Raw genomic sequence first — 16,962 nt, 5'->3', positions numbered from 1 at the left:
ACCTCTCAATTGAAGACCTTTGTAGCAGATAGATGGACCCAGGGAACGGGTAACACTTCAGTCCCTATAGATCCCTCTAAAGACATCTATGAGGTAGCTCAAATATGTGATTCCCGATATCGCAGAGGGCGCTTGGAGTACCTAGTCCACTGGAAAGGATACCCCTGGTCTGAAAATACCTGGGAACCTAGGTCCCATTTGAATGCTCCCCTACTATTGTGTAGGTTCCACCGAAAACACCCGGGAAAACCAGGAGGGGTGGACCTTAGGAGGGGGCATACTGTCACACCTCGGGGAACCTGGCGGCTTTGGACTAGATGGAAGCTGCGCCCTCCATTGCTGGTTCCATCACGTACGGCAAAGCGCAGATTACGGGTCTACCCTTTTTGTGTACGCGTTCCGACGCTGGTCAACCCACTTCCGGTGTCGGACGCGTTGCAACGTCCAGTAGCCCTGTTCATCTGCGCTGCCCGTACTCTTCGTGATGCCTTCCTCCAGCCTTTGGCAGTTTTTTTCCATTTCCCAGATTTCTTATTCTTTTCCTTCCCGTTTTCCGCTGCCTGCCCTCGCTGCAGCTTGCCTTCGCTCCTCCTCCCTTTGCTGTACCGTTCCCGGCTTGACTTCCTTCCTTCCATCCCGTCTAGTTTTGTTTCCCTTCTGCTCTCGTGCCTTTCCTCTTTCTACTCTGTCTCGTTTTGCTGCCCTTGTCTACCTGTGTACCGACCTCGGCCCGTCCAGTGGATTTGCCCTGCCTCATCCTTTGTCTAATTTTGTTCGTTTGGGACTCGACCCTGCCTGTCCTGGTACTGCCTGCTTCTTCTTGGTGCCCGAGTCCCAGCCGACCCTGGTACTACTATTCTACATTGAGCACTTATTGTCCTTTTTCTGGACTGTGTTGTTACCAGCCACTCCTCCATTGCTGCTGCCCCTGGAGTTTACCGAATTCTACAGAAGTAGACCACGTTTCAGCAGAGAAGAACTATTTCTGGGGTTTTTTGTGCCACAGGCTTTTCCCCCACTGTCCGCCGGCCGCGGAGGATATTGACAGCTCACCCATTGGGTGTCACTGTGGCGTCCTTCCACGGTCGCCCCTATCTTCACAAAAAAAAGGAGAAGACTCGAACCAAGGACAACCCGAAGCTGACACAATGCCGGAAACTCAGAGGTGAGGTGGAAGGTGAGGAAAGGGGAACAGACTCTTCCCAGGAGGAAGAGGACATAACAGATCTTTCTGACATACTTAGAGAGTAGGTAAGGGGATACAAAGTGTCCCCACAACACTCCATTGAGGATGGCCTGTGCTCTGTCTAGTTAACAAAATGCACCAGTCACAAAACTGTGCTGGGTAATCGAGGGAGTCAGCAGGGAACCTAAAACAACGTATGTTGGCGGTTGCTACCATAGGACTGCAGGAGCCACAGAAAGGTCTCCTCCCCAAGTCCCCTCCGTCACCCGCGCTGCCCCCTCCACCCCCCCCAAGGTCTCCTCCCCAAGTCCCCTCCGTCAACCGCGCTGCCCCCTACACCCCCCACACACCCTGGATCCTTGTAAGAAGGAGTCTAGTAGTCCTAAAACTAAGGTTATGATGGAGGCGGGTGGGATTAAAAGGTCTCCCCTCTGGAGTCACAAAATAAATCCTGAGCTATAGGCATGAATTCCTGTACTGCCAGTTTTGCAGGGTGCTTGCACTCCAGTAAGCATGCACAAGTATGAGGCCCATGAACGGGTGGTGGCAGTGAAGTGCCCAATTTTGTCCACACCTTCCCTTGCTATGACATCTTCGCACAGGTGCACTTTTACATGTTAGCAGCTTTGTTGATTTGCTCGACACATTCTTTCTAAAATGCAATTCTACCCCATATCCCATTAATAGACTCCCAGCCCTTCTGCATACTTTCACCCTAAAGCAATTCTGTTGTAGGATTTTCAGCACAGTATTTATAATCTTCAGGCAAGAAATGCATGCAAGTACCCTGACCGGCGTGCAGAATTCTATTAATGTACAATTCCGTTCAGCTTAGCATATTCTTCCCTGTGTTAACGTGGCTGCGGCAAAGATACATGTTTCCATTTAGCACCATATATAAAAACTGCCTGCAGTCTGGAGGAATGCTTAAGCGCTGCACTCCCCTTGGGAGCAGGACTGTGTCATGGGGAAAAGGTTTCAATTCCCTGGTTGCGTCTACTAAACCCTTCATGTTGCACCCCCCACGGGTCAAAGGAGTATCATAAGTGAGTAATAGTGACACTGATTATTAGAATGCGTGGAAGCTGTAGTAATCCGCATGAAGTGCTACATAAATTGCCAGACTATGCCTTGGTCATCAGTGCAGAAGACAATTGTTCTCTGCCACAGGTGGTTCTACCGCAGGTCTTCAGTCTGTATTACATATACAACCAAATGCCCACCCGGGGCCAACGGCCCATAGAATGGTAGAGCCAGGCTGAGGTGCTGCAGGGAAGCCTTGAGATTGTATTTGGTGTAAGCAGCTAAATCGCAGAAGGTTTTCGCAGAGGGCCTGTTATAGTGATCTTAACGCTGAAGTGAGTAAACTCCTAAAGTTGGGTGTGCCACACAATAATGTGGGGGCTGGGTCCATAAAAACAGAGTTGGGCTTGTGCAGGTCTAACAAAATAAATGGCTTTGGCAGTGGGCTGGCTGTTCTGGGAGGCTGTGAGGCATGATTACTTTCCGTGATGGCTTGGATTGGTTTTGGGGGGGGGTGTAACATATGTATTTGGTGTCCTATTGATTCAAATGCACTCTTGTGTGTTTTAAATTGCAGAATAATGGGTTCCTTCTTTGGTGTGGGATCTAGGTGGGAAGGCTGTGGGTCATGATTACTTTGCGAGATGGGTGGATTGGTTTTGGTAAGTGGGTGGGGGAGGAGGGGGTTTTAGAAGTAGGATGTTGAGGTTTCAGATTGGTTAAACAATACAATGCAGTGTTTCTGGCTATTTAGGCTAGGGACTGAGGGGATTGACAATACCCGATGTTCAGCTTTTTACTAATCGAATATAAAATGTTGTTTTGCAGCAAACGAGACAAATCCCCATCTCCCCCACCTGCACCCCCCACCCCAAAGAGAAGACGAGGACGAGCATACAAGAAAATAAGGTAACTTAACCAGATATGTTAACTGTCTTGTGGGGAGTCCCTCCCCAACCCCCTCGCACTTCTACTCCCTCCCCCCCTCCCCGCACTTGTGCAATCTGATTGACACAAGGCCCAGCAAGATTGTTGTTTTGTCTTCCTGCTGACCTACCCCCCTCATTGTCTTGTCGCGCCTAGAAACACTTGTGTACTGGCGCGTTATCAATGACTTCTCATATCATACTGGGTCTAAAATGTACTGTAGCCTATGAGGGACAGGAGGTTGTGTGGGTGGATATGTGATTGTCAACGGAGGAGCATACAGTGCCAGGCTATTATGAGATTAGTACTAAATTATCCATACAAGAAATATCAATGCTTTGGGTAGGCTGCAACATAACCGATCATGTGTCAAAACCAACGTAAGCCTAATTTAATAATTGCCATCACTAGAACATCTGTCCATTCACACATGCCAGCTAAGTGTTTTTTTTACTTTCTAAACAGTTTACTAATAATTGTTACATTGATGTACAGTACCATATTGTACCATGTAAATAATAGAAGTGGACCACTAAGTTAGATACTGACCTATTTTTAAGGCTACTTACCAAAGCTAATGTATTTAATATTTCAATGTCCTTTTGCATTTCATGCCTGTAGATTACACTAGCATATTGTATGATCTTCCTACTTAAGAAAACACAAGCATGGAAAGCACCTGTCAAGGAGTCAAACCTTGCTGCCTGCTTTAGAAATTAAAGCTCTCTACTTGAGTTGTGTTAGATCCCATAGTTGGGATTCAGAAATATAAATGTACACGTCAGTTGCATGGCCTCTGTATTGTTTTATTGTTTTGTTTATTGTTCATTTTTAATGAGCTTAATACCAGCGAGTGGTTTCTAAGCGCAGGGTTGTGTCTTGCATCCAAGACACATGCGATGCCCGGAGCTATCCTTCCTCCCCTATTGCCTGACTCGGGGGCAAACATGGCAAATCAATTAAGGCTATACTCGATGTATCTGGTTGAAGAAAAGACATGGGGTCTATACCTTAACCTGCAATAAGGGAGCGCACGCACAGTATCCATGTAAAATCTATTATTCTTAATATCAATACAAATTAAATTCAGGATGGTTTCAGTTTGTCACTTCTGCAAATGTCACTTGGGAAATTCAGTCTTGGCTCTCTAAATCTGAAGTTAGGATTTTGTGAAAAGAGCAAGTTATTGGTCAAGTGCTGATGGTATTGTGAAGCAAAGCTGTTTAAATTGGGGGCATTTCGAACTGTTAGGGAGATGTATCATGTGTGTGTTTCATCCCCTTTCCTAGTGAGACCCCCATCACTTTTTGCTGGACATCTGGACCTTTTTCTTCATATCCTTACTGAGTGGAGCCTTTTTCCACTCATTCATTCTAATGGGCTCTACCTTTTGGAACTTGGTACTGTATTTTACTTTTTCTATGGTGTATACTTTCCTCCATCTCTTTTAAGGCATCTGTGTTTTACTTATGCAGCACACAGCTCCTTATGGGCAGTGTTCCGTGGAGCCCTTTGGGTTCTCGTTTGAGATTCTTACCTTTTCCTTAATTTCTTCAGTTCTTAAGGTTAGAGAGATGCTTTGTATCACTCCTTAAACTTTATACACTGAGGAGTGCTAAGGGGATACTCATTATCCACCTTCCCGCTGCTCCTGTGACTTCTTAGTCACATAGACAACCTTCTAGTTATGGCTGGTGGCAGTGGACGTGTTCTACCAACTATTGTGCTATTTTTTACCAAACACTGTATTCAGAGTCCCGGTTGTGCACAATAGGGGCACCTGCGTACTAACTTGGGGGCTTTTCTTTTTTTTGCCATTTCTAGTATGGGTGTTCTTTGTCAGTCCTTCTTGTACCCTTCTGGGAGTGGGAGGCCTGTGTGTGTGTTTTGCCTTTGGCGGGAACCCTTGGGAGTGCCCGCCTAGGCTCCAGTGTGTCTGGGCAGGCATGAAGTGGAGGAGGAGTTCTTCACTCCCCTGCCCTTTGTCTGCCTGAGTGCCTGAATGGAAACAGCTCCTACTTGGGGGGTAGGGGGGAGTCTGGCTGTCCTGATTGGACAGGTATACGCCCCCATTCTGTAAACTGCTGAGATTGCAAAGCTGTGTGTTCTGAAACTGAATAAAAGGTGAGGTCCCTTCAGGTCGACCACTGTAAACTGAAGTAAACGAAGAAAACGACGTAGCACCTGCAGACCCGTTGCAAACACTGTGAAGCGACCAATGCTCTCCTGACCCCATTTTCTATGCAACAGAGGAACTCAGAAGATGACTCCTTCCCTTTGACTGGTGGGACCAATGAGTTCTGAGATTTACTACAATCTGAGCCAACTCCTGCGGACCTGTGACTTTCCAGAGCAGCAGATTACGAATACCAGGAAACCTCTGACCCAATCCTAGTGCATCGTCTTGCCAAGGCTGAATCCGTCCAAGTTTTTTCTGAGCTCCAGAGGACCCTCCAGAGACACAATCCAACTCATCCAAGTGCCCTCACCAGATTGCAGGTCTCCCCAGGAATCGAAGATCGACCAGGCAAATCGTGTCCCTTGTTGGTGCTGCAGAAAAGGCACCAAAAACACAGACTGACCAGAGAAGCTAATGAAATCTGTGCCAGAGGTCCTTTCTTGAGACTGCTGCTGAGAGATCCCGTCCATTGTCCTGCCTTTCGTCACCAGACCAAGGAATCCAGAGGTTGGGTCCAGTGTTGCCACATTGAGAATCCAACCACAAACACATTTCTTCAAACCTAAGGTACTGTGGGGTAAAAGGTATTGCTTACCTTAATCTGAAAAGTCGCTCAGTTGGAGTGCATTTAGAGGTGTCCAGGGTGCCCCCTTACCTCTGACCCAAGCTGCTGCTTGTGTCCCTTTAGTGAGTCCTTTAACAGAGTCTCCAACGTTGGCTTGATCCTCTTGCATCTTTAAGACTAGAAAATATCCACAGGAGTTTTTGTTGTTTTGCTGTTTTACACGACTTTGAGCCTCTCTGAACTGCCTTTTAGCTAGGGTTGCGTTTTGGACGATAAAAGCCTTGGTGTGCAAAGACATTGCCTCTAGAACCTTATGCTCTGCTAGTATTTGCCTAACCAACTGTTTTCTTTCCAGAAAGACTTTATCTTATGTGGTTTTGCTAACTAAATACAATTACTGTACATCTTTGTGTGTGCGCGAGTGCGCGTTATTATAGATAACACGTTAGAACTGTGATTAGTGTCAAAAGCTGTAACAATTGTAATTGTGAGCAACTACCAACTAAGCAGTGCCCATTGAAAAGTATCTACAAGCAATCTAATGTGTTTTGGTTTAATGTACTAAGGATTTAAAGGCATATCCTATGTAAATATAATAAATCTACATTTTATTATAAATGTATGTGCAAGTTTTTCTTTGAATTGCATTGTTAGCTAGGTTCAGTGTACTGATCCTACAGCTCACAACCTCTTCTTATGATAAGCAGGACTGCTTTGCCACTCTAACAAGGTTCCATGAGTAGTACAGACTGATACAAAGAGTTGGGGGGGATGTACAAACCATTGGGATAGTTTGTTACCCCAAAGTGGACTTTAAGAAAACTCCCCTAACACTGGTATTACCACTGGTGGGATTTGTGTAGGTTGGATTACATTGACTTCTGGTTGTATTGTATTCAAATAATCCATCCTCAAGGCTAGTATACTGTAATGTACTAAACTATGTCTACTATGGAAAACTATAAGGCAGAAGCTCTTATACCTCTTACTGTTGAAAAACAAAGAATTGTGTAAATAGAAATGCCTTGGTACTAAAGGAAAGAAAGCTGAGCTAATCCAAAATTTGTTGGATTACCAAACTGTGAGTAGGCCTATAACCCCTACTCCCAGAATTGATATGGAAATTAATGATGGTCAAAGTTTAACCTTTAGCCCTCATCTTACAGAAAGTGAGGGAGATGATGTGGATGAAAATGTAAATGTTAATCCACCTTCCAATCCTCTGACCTCACCCCTACCTATGTCTAACATGTCGGCTGAGCTCATTCTAGAAATGGAGAAAATGAAAATGCAGCTTGAATTTAGAAAACTGGAGATTCGGTCTAAAATGAGAGACAAAGAAATGATGAAGGAACTGCAACTCGGGGAAAACGAGATACAGCATGAGCTTGACATGAACAACTTGTCCCTTGATTCCACTTCTGTTTCAGAATCTTCTCTGCCTGACACCTCCTAGAGCAGGAAGCCTCGTCTCCCCAAAGATTTGATGTGTGTATGATGCTAAAACTGATATTCTTGATTGGCTGGGTACATTTGAGTTTGCATGTAAAGTACAAGGTATATGAGAAAGTGAGTTTGTTCCATGGGTCAGGAAAGCAAGCCCCTAAAAGCTCACACCAGAGAGAATACAATCCGTTAGGGAAGAAAGGCCCAAGTCGATCTTGTAAGGATGACAAGTTTAATCTCATGCGCCGATGAGAGCAACAGCAAAGAACTCTGCTGCCAAGAACGTTCTGCCAAAGAAAGGGACAAGCAGAAAATTATAAAGCAAAACATTGTCTTAAGTGATACAATACATATAGTAAACACTGGTGCGGCTGATTGGGTGGACCCTATACAGGTGCTGCCTTTATCCATATGGGATGGTAGTTTATTGGTCCCAGCCCAGTCCGTCTGTCTTCCATCAGGTGGGCACTGCGGGACTCATCTTCTCACGTCGAAGGTCAGAAAACTAATTAATGACACTCCTACTCTAGTTTATCACTCATACCGTGCACTTGGCAGGCTTCACAACGGACTCAAAGGAGGTTCCAGGGCGCACTAACCTTCACCCACACATTTCACTCACTCCCTCCACGCCATCCGGCTCCAAGGTCTCCACCCTTGTTTTGAACTATAATTTATACCTCCCAGCACCTACAAATGCAAATCACATGATTGTCGCTTCAACTATCCATCCTGTCCATCCTCTTTGAACATTTCAGGACTTGTTACTTTGGGATTGATGGTCAAAGGGCACGTACTGACATGGAATTCAGGGATCTTAGGGTTTTGCCAGTTATATGGCTATAACTCATGGTCACTCAGGAATGGGCCAGGTCATGCTTTGGCCAAAGTGAGATAGTATGCCCACCAGGGCCCAGCCTCTGATCGTGGCCTTGTAGGGCACATTCCTCTTGGGTGAAAGACATATCTTTGCAATACTTTCAAGAACAATGGACAAACATTGTGGCTGGTGGGTGTGCAAACTGTCCTCACGAGAGTTCGGGCATGACTGGAGATTTCTGTTGCCTTGTGGATTTGGGCCGAGTGCATGCAATGCCGCCTTTACTGTGCTTACCGCCCAAGCCTTCTCTTATATCTAGGAATATTAATATCCACACAAAATAGCGATGCTGCCCGCACCTTGGGCTACACCATATGACTATGCTATAATTGATGATGTTGGCATAGGGTCCTGCTGGACGGGAAAGCGCCCCTTCCACTGATCCCTGCCCTTCCCCAGGTTCATTACAGTGCCTCAAATACATCTCACCTTACTTTAAAGCACCTGGGAGGGGGATGAGGCTGCCCCCTTCCCAACATTCCCCCCTTTCGTTACTTCTACAGTAACAAATTCTGGAATAGCCCTGCTCTCCCTCTCCCCAGTTTCCACATCCACATATGGCTTATTCCTTTTTACTGGCACCCATGCCCTACACACTGATCTTCAGCTTAAGCCATATGTTGCCTGTCCTCGTTTTCAGCCTTCTCACGACAAGGAAGCTGAGCTGGGGTTTCTACTCTGTTCACTGCTGGAAGAATCTCCTGTTGCCATCTGACCGTAGTGGCATCCGCTGGAACCATCCTTCTGCATCTCCGTGAAGGGTCTGCATCTTTTCTTCATTTGGGGTTCTTCAAGAAGTTGCCTGGAATTGTCTGGTGAGAACCGTGACCAGCTCCTGACACGAAAAGTGACCTCTGCACCTGCAACCCATAGTCTCCCTTCACCCGAACCATGAGCATAACATTGGTGCCCCAGTGAATTCTCGAAGACCTGCATTGTCACCTGGAAGAATCTGGGGTGCGGGGGTGTAAGTGAGCATACCTTTTTTTGTCCCATACCCTATATCCCATAGGAAAACATTGGATGCAGAGCCCTGGTCCCTGAACTCCCTCCGTCTTGGCCTTTGGTCCTCGAACCTGTGCTAACGATCCTTCCCTAGGACTTAACTTGGGAAAATGATCAAGTGAGATACTTTACTAACTTGAAGTAAAGAACTTTTCAACCACCACCACAGCCCCCTATATCAGTTCTAAAATGCCTTTCCTGAAGAAACCATAGTTCGAACTTGTGACATTTTGGACACACAGCTCCACAATTCTAAAGCTGGACTTATAAAACAGAATATTAACAATCGCAGTTCCCTTTAATCCAACTGTTTTCCCTGCATTTAAGCACTGCCCTGTTGACAACTGGTATTTTATGAATATACGATCTTAATTCCAAGGGTAAATTTGATTGCACTACTTGCGAGTACATTTTTTTGTAATGCTTAGTGTGTTCAGATAAATGCATTTTTGATACTTACTTAAATTATTGGTGTTCTCTGTGGACTCACTGCAGCCCTCGACCAGGCTCACACTTTTCCTGAGACTACTGCCCTTCACTTTACCTTGATTGGGTTTTGGTTAACGATGGAAGACTGGGGGAGATGAAAGACTGAATAAGGTGTCCTGTTTTTTACTGATTTTAGTGGAGAAGTAGGCGGCAGTCCTTGTCGGAGAGAAGCGTAAAGGGAGCAAATGTTAGGGGAGCCATAACTTTGGGGGTGTTGCAGATCATTTGCAAGGGGGCACATGGAGAAAGGAAACCAGATTACATTATTAGGTGGATTTGGCTGTCGAGAGCTGTGTTCTGTTTTCTTAGTCCTCTAAGGCATTTGAAACGTGGGGGTTGGGGGGAGGTCTGTCCTTGCGCTAACAAAGTAAGCAGCAATGCATTGTTGTGCTCCAGTAGCTGGATGGAGATCCATGGTTTAAGACCTGGCAGGGATAGTGATCAGTGACTGGAAATACAGTGCAGAATTGAATTTGGTCAGGACTAGTTCAGTGAAGCGAGCAAGTGGAGGAGAGTGCTTGAAGTGAGATGTTTACTTGATTGAAGTAGGGGACTATGGAGTTGAGCATTCATTTGTTTGGGGATGCACTAGGGGCATGGGAGAGGAAAGGAGGGTGAAGTGGATGGAGTGGGTGGTGTGCAAATCAGGCTCGATCCAGCCAGATCTGCTCGATCACACCCTTTTTGCATGAAACCTCATGCATCCCTGACATGTCGGGCTCATTGACGATCATCCGTGATGTTTAGCTGGGGTCTTTAGGCATGGGAAGTAGCCATGTAGTGGCAGACAACAATGACCAAGTAAGAGGTAGCAACTGAGTGGAAAAACTGTCAAGATATGCAACAAGTTATCTCACAAGAGACTGAAAGGAATCTTAAATCGGCTTTTGGGTGAAAGACGAAGAAATGTAGCAATAGAAACTGAGCTGGGTAGGAGGGGTGTGGAGTGATGTGGGCTTGTGGTTGTATACATTTATGGGTGTATGCAATAGTTTTTCAGCAAACTTCGATTCCACCACGTTCCTAGGCGTTTAAGTGAACATTTTATGTGCATCTCCTCTCAATGTTAAATTGCGATGTAAAATTCGAATTTTCTGATCGGTTCATTTTGTTGTGCTGATGCTTTTGGTTTTTAGCCTTATTCGTTTGTATGCCATCCTAAGAATACATTTGACACTGCATTATAAACCGCTCATGGGTCCGAAACGCACAGAATTCCTGATAGCCAAAACCAACGAGCTGTGTTCTCCAAAATAAACAGTTTTTCTAGCTGGTGCGTCTGTTAGTTCCAATTTCAAACCCTAAGGTGTCTCTTTTGGATCTGACTATTGTGGAAAAGGCTGCATTCTAGGTTTTCTCCCAACTAATCATTTGCCTTCCCCTTTGCTCCCTATTCCTCCCAGGTCTTTTTCTCCCTTGCAGTATTATCTGCATTTTTAAATGATTGCCTGCACTTGCGCAGCGTAGTTGGCAGTTTAGCCTATACATTTTCTAGTAAATATCTTGCATACATGAACTTGGTTACATAAAGTCTTTCAGTTTAGGTCTAATGAGGTCTGCAACAAGGGACTTGTTACCCAGAATGCTAGTTATACATATGTTTTTAAACTGCCAGGTTTACCTCTACCCATAAGCTTACAGATGTATATGCTTTGCACTCTTAAACAAGTGTTTTTTTTTGGGTGGCATGTAGTGAAGTAAATGCAACGCTCAAAGACCTTGACCTGTTGCGGTCTCCAACCAGTGAAGTTATGCAGGAAGATCAGGAAGATGACGTCATCGTTGTGGAGACTTGTCCTTCCCAAGATATCACTGTGAAAGTGCGACGGCACTCCAGACTCTACCGCGTCTCACTAAAAATGGTAGGTCCTGCTACTATGAACTTGCTAAACTCTTGGTAGCAGCATCCAAGTCTAAGGGTTTGAATGGATGAATTGAGATAGATTGGCACCACTGATGCCTTGAACTGGAGCTAATCTGGATGATAAGGTTACCACATAGGCTTGGGCTTAAACTCGAGGGTCCTCCCTTTGTTCGTTAGACTCCTGTTGTGGGTGGCCTTGGTCTGCACTGAAATATCTGCAAAACAAGGCCACAGTCCAGCCAGTTGAGTAAGTGGTGAAGTCTTTTCCAACAAAAGGTGCAGCTCGCTGTTCCTCTTGGTGGTTCTGACCTTTTTTCCTGTATGCTTGGAGGATGCTGATCCTCCTTAGCTGCATCCTGCTATCTGCAACCCGTTGCTGTTCGTTGTACTTGCCAATTCATTTTTCTTTGCTGCTGTTGCCTTACAGTACACCATTGCTGTTGACAATGTTCTTCCTTTGTGCTCTTTTCATTTACTTTCCTAAATCTCTTTATAACTGTAGTCTGATACCCTGCACACAGTGGTGGATCAGATGGCTTCCACGTTGAAAGTGCATTCCAGTCAGATCCTCTTGATGCTGCATGATGATGAACTGCATCCCGGTGACACACCCTGCTCCCGAAACCTTACCATTGCTGATATCATAGGTAAGAGGGCTTAAATTGCAGCTGTTGTGGATGATTATTTGCTGTGTGGTTGACAGTCCTAAACTGCACTTCTGTCTATGTTATGATCTAATCCTCCTAAGGGACATGACTGATCATGGACTCTGAGCCTCTCAGTGCTAGTGTACAGGCACACAGGCACTCTTTTACCAGTACTATTAACCTTATATGGTTACCTGTATGTGCTCCACTTGTTGGTAGGCAGCCTGCGTTGTGGGCAGTCTGCGTTGTATCTGTCCAAATACCCCTCCCTGGCTTTGGGGACAGTTAAGTGTCTTGGGGGCTGGGTTCCTCCACAGGCCGGTGAATGGCGGTCCTGGGTCCTGAGGGCATGAGTTCTAATCCCCAGAGCACACTTCATCTGGGGGAGATGGGTATGATGCCTTGCCAATCAACCATCTTAAGCCAATAATCGGGCCCCTGCCCCAACCAGTATCGTTGCACAAACTATTTCTAGCTCTAGAAACCGTGACAAGATGCAAAATAGGATTCTGCCCCTTATTTCACCCACCCCCAACCTGGGAATGCTGCATGTGCACTTCATGCAGGTTTGCAAGCTTTATGGACCAGCATACTGTTTTTGAACAAACAGTTCAATTCAAACACTATGGGTAACATTAAAAAAGCAATATCGGTGTTGCCAAGATGGCGGGATGAGCGGACGTGTGAGAAGCGAGCTCCGTCCCAGCTCTGTACTCTCATTGAAATAACCTGCAATGACCTGCATCCTATAGCCAGTGGGACACCCTGCTTTGTAAAGAAACCTGGGGCTACAATCGAGCCAAAAGGGGAACAACAAAGAACCTGGGAAACCCGGGCCGCGGAAGACGCACAGCAGGCGCATCGGCAGTGAGAGGCCCGGAAGAAAGTTGGCGGGCAGCGCTGCATAAACCACACAGGTGAGGGAGTTGAACCCTCAAACCTCACTGCACCAGTGACTGGAGCGAGCCGGCGAGTTGGACCCAGCAGGCGTTGTGCACTTTGGCGAGGAACACCACCAACCCAACAAAGCCAGGGGAAGCCCACGGATGATCTGGGGCCGGACCCAGAATGAAACCCACAGTGAGGAGGAGAGGAGCTAGAGAGTGCCGCCACTGAACGATACCTGGAGTGGGGGAGGCACCGCAGGACACCTGCAGACCCTGGGAGAGTGAGCAGCTTGGCAGTGTAGCAGAATCCACATCGAGGAGGTGAGGAACTGGAGAGCGCTGCCACTGAGGCACACCCGGAGCGGGGGAGAGTGAAAGTGGCACCATGGGACACCTGCAGACCCTTGGAGAGCATGCAGCTGGGCGGCGCAGAGGCCCAGCGGGAAGGCACACGCGGCCCTGTGACTGCTTGGCAGAAGCAACCTGGAGGGAGCAGCAGGAACAATAAAGCTCCGGTAAGGAGCGGCCTCGGACACTGGGACAAAGGCAGACGGTGGGAGACCTGGGGGCCTTGTCGAGGTAGAAAACTGGCTTGCTCCCCCTTGCAAGGGTAATCAATAGCGAGGGAAAGCCCAAGTGGTAGCAGGAGGCGGCAGAGGCAAGGAGAACAAGACCCTGGGAAAACAAAGGAGGCATTACAGTCGAGGCAGCACAACACAGATAGCTGAGAGTGCAGGGACCCACATCCTGGCAAAGGAGGACCTGAGGGACACCCTGTGAACTGGAGCACACAACAAAGAGGAGTGCCAGCGGGGATGAGACCGAAAGGGCCCACGGTCATGACGGGCTGACAGATGAGACTAAGGCCAAGTTGGGTGGCAATCCACAGCTGGTGGTGGAGTACCTGAGACCACAGAGAACCAGTGAGGAGGAGGACCAGCAGAGCAACCCTACACGAAGGGGGCCCTCTGGCACAAAGGGCTGACCGATGAGACTAAGGCCAAGTGGGGTGGCAATCCACATTTGCTGGAGAAGTACTCGAGACCACGGAGAACCATTGAGGAGGAAGCCAGCAGGGCAACCCTAAGCGGAGCTAAAGGAGTGGACCAGGAGAATGTAGAAGGGACCGAAAAATAAGAGCACCACACCTGGAGTGCGAGCTCAGGAGGGGACGCCAGAGGGTACATACACGGACAAATCTCCACTTCGGAAATCAGACGGTGCACAGCGACAAGGAGATATCGCTCACCAAGGAGGATCTGCATGCAGCCCTGGAAAAGATTAAAGGTGAGCTAACCAAGAGGGTTATGGCAGAAGGAGCCAGTAAAAGGGATGAACTCTCGCAAGCGATCACGGCTAACCGCAGAGACATTGACTCGCTAGGGAATCGAGTGAAGGAAGTAGAGGGCTGCGTAGCAAATCTGGAAAGGAAAGTACCTGAATTGACAAATCGGGCAAAAGGAACAGATGAGAGGCTACAGGCCTTGAAGGAGAAGTGCGAGTACCTGGAGAACAGGTCGCAGAGGGACAACATACGGACCAAGGACCTTAAGGAAGTAGCAGAGGGCTCCGATCTGGAGGGCTGCATTTGGGAGATGCTTGCGATCCTAGTAGAAGAAGAGCAGGGCCGAAACATGGAGATAGAAAGAGCGCATAGAGTAGGCAACCAAAGAGCAGACCCAGGGGCAAGGCCACAGTACATACGTGTGAAAATGCACAGCTACGAAGATAGAACACGGCTCATTGGTGCGGCCAGAGAAAAGGCGAGAATACAGCTGGCAAGGAGACGGCTGTTTAAACAACTTCGAGAGGAAATAAATAAGAGAAAGATGAAATACTGATTTCTCTTCCCAACAAGGCTTCAGTTTCACATGGGGTACAAGGAAAAGACTATCTCCCAGGTCGAGGGCGGACTGGGGGCGCTGGGGATGTGCCTGCGAGCTTCTAAGTGGGACAATGTAGAGAACCAGGAAAGGGAAGCGTCTGGAGCGGAGCAGACCAGCTCCCAGTGCTGGAGCACGAAAATGGGAAGAAGGCATGAAGTGGGCAATGGAACCCAGGAGAGGTGTACACTAAGGTTGCCTGCAGAACTATGGTAAAGACTAATGCATGGTTTGGGTATCGGGTAATATTTTCGCCACCAAAAATTTCGCCGTACATATGGTCGTCGGGAACGGCCATAGGTGATATTTTTGGTGGCGAAAATATTAGGTGCGGGGGTGTCCCCCACAGGGTCCATGTGTTATTTTCGCCACAAAAATATGGCAACATTTTTGTATGGCGATATTTTTGCGGCGAAAATATCACATGGAACCATGGTTTGGGAGAGAGAGATAAGAATGGGTGGGGAGGAGCAAGTATCCCACAATGCTCGCATATGGGGGTCACATTGAGAACCTGGAAAAAGGATCCAGGGATAGTTATGGGTTGGGGTTACACAACCAGTCTGGGGGGCAACCAGGGAAAGCAGGGCTTGGTCAGGGAAAGAGAGGCGTCCGAGAACAATGGAACATTTACTAGTAAGAATAAATGTATAGGTTAGACTTGTGGAATGTAAGGGGGCTGAACAGCCCAAACAAAAGCATCACATTCCTGCAGGAAATCAAGAAAGAGGGAGCGGGCATAGTCTGCCTTCAAGAGACACATCTGATGAAGGGAGATGAAGGTCAAATCCATATTAGGGACGCCCCGCTCCGATACCATGCAACCGCGGGAAGCAAATGGGCACGGGTGGCGGTCCTCTTCCACAAATCACTGCGTATCGAAGGGGCCAAGGTGAAACATGACTTGGAGGGGAGATTTGTCCTGGTAAAGGGTAAGATGGGAGGCCAAACATACACATGGGCATCTGTATATGCCCCCACTCAGGGGCAGGAAGGGTTCTTGGAGGGGTTCCTGTGGGAGTTGAGCAGTTTTGAGGAAGTGGAGATGATAGAGCCAGGGATTACAACCAAGCGGCAGACCTGATTATGGATAGATCAGGCGGGCCAAGAGGACATGCAACAGGGACAATGTACAAACAACTGAGAGAGAGGTTTAAGGAAATGGGTCTCAATGATGTATGGCGGACACACCATCCACAGGAAAGAGACTACTCCTACTTCTTGCACGTCCACAAGACATACTGCCGAATAGATCACATTATGGTGACACAGTGGGTGATGCAAACAGCTAGAAGGGCCCACATAGGGAGCATGACAACATCGGACCACGCACCAGTCATATTTGAATGGGAGGGAGGGAATATCCGGGGCCGACTCAAGGGATTGAGATTGGAAGTATACCTCCTCTGGGAACACGAGCTAAGGCAGCAGGTAGAGGACGAGATACGCGCGATTCACGGAGGGGAGGTGGACAGAAAGGCACACCGGGAGAACAGTGGGACACTTTTAAACAGCAGATTAAGGAGCACCTCATAGAGGCATCGAAGCGGTTAAGGGAAGCGAGGAGGGAAGCACAGATGGGCCTAGAAAAAGAGATACGGGAACTGGAGACAATTCACAAGGAGAGGGGGACAAACAAGGTCGGTAGGCAACTGGTACATGCGAGGGGGCAACTTTAGCACCTAACTAATAGAACAGTGGAGAGCAGACATTCTATGAGCATGGGAATAAAGTGGGGACAGTAAGGCCTAGAGAACAGAGTGTATTAAAGGAATAGTGCGCTCAAAAATATTATTGTCCCAAAAGATGGGCAATAATCAAAAACATGCATTAAACCTCATTTTAAAGAAAGTTCCTATGTAAACTTTTGAGCCAACAACGCTCAAAGCGTTAACATGCGAGCATCCATTTTGCCATTTCAGGCAGCCTCCTCAGCTCTTGTTAAGCTCTGCCCTGGCGGCATCAAACAAGCAGCAAAAGC

The 16,962-nt window shown here is 47.3% G+C and overlaps 1 protein-coding gene across 2 annotated transcripts in view; it reads left to right on the top strand.

Annotated features, from left to right (window-relative positions):
- LOC138581103 (NFATC2-interacting protein-like) overlaps nucleotides 1-16,962 on the top strand; it is a 267,438-nt gene that overhangs the window by 163,337 nt on the left and 87,139 nt on the right. For both annotated transcript variants that reach the window (XM_069652180.1, XM_069652178.1), the window contains exons 5-7: nucleotides 3,038-3,118; nucleotides 11,394-11,562; nucleotides 12,067-12,211. In XM_069652180.1, the coding sequence (XP_069508281.1) occupies nucleotides 3,038-3,118; nucleotides 11,394-11,562; nucleotides 12,067-12,211 (395 nt within the window). The remainder of the gene's footprint in view (nucleotides 1-3,037; nucleotides 3,119-11,393; nucleotides 11,563-12,066; nucleotides 12,212-16,962) is intronic.

The sequence above is a fragment of the Ambystoma mexicanum genome, chromosome 3p, assembly GCF_040938575.1.
Source record: "Ambystoma mexicanum isolate Mex_15411 chromosome 3p, UKY_AmexF1_1, whole genome shotgun sequence".
NCBI lineage: Eukaryota > Metazoa > Chordata > Amphibia > Caudata > Ambystomatidae > Ambystoma > Ambystoma mexicanum.
Note: the sequence above shows the minus strand (reverse complement) of the source record. Positions and strands in the feature narration are given on the sequence as shown.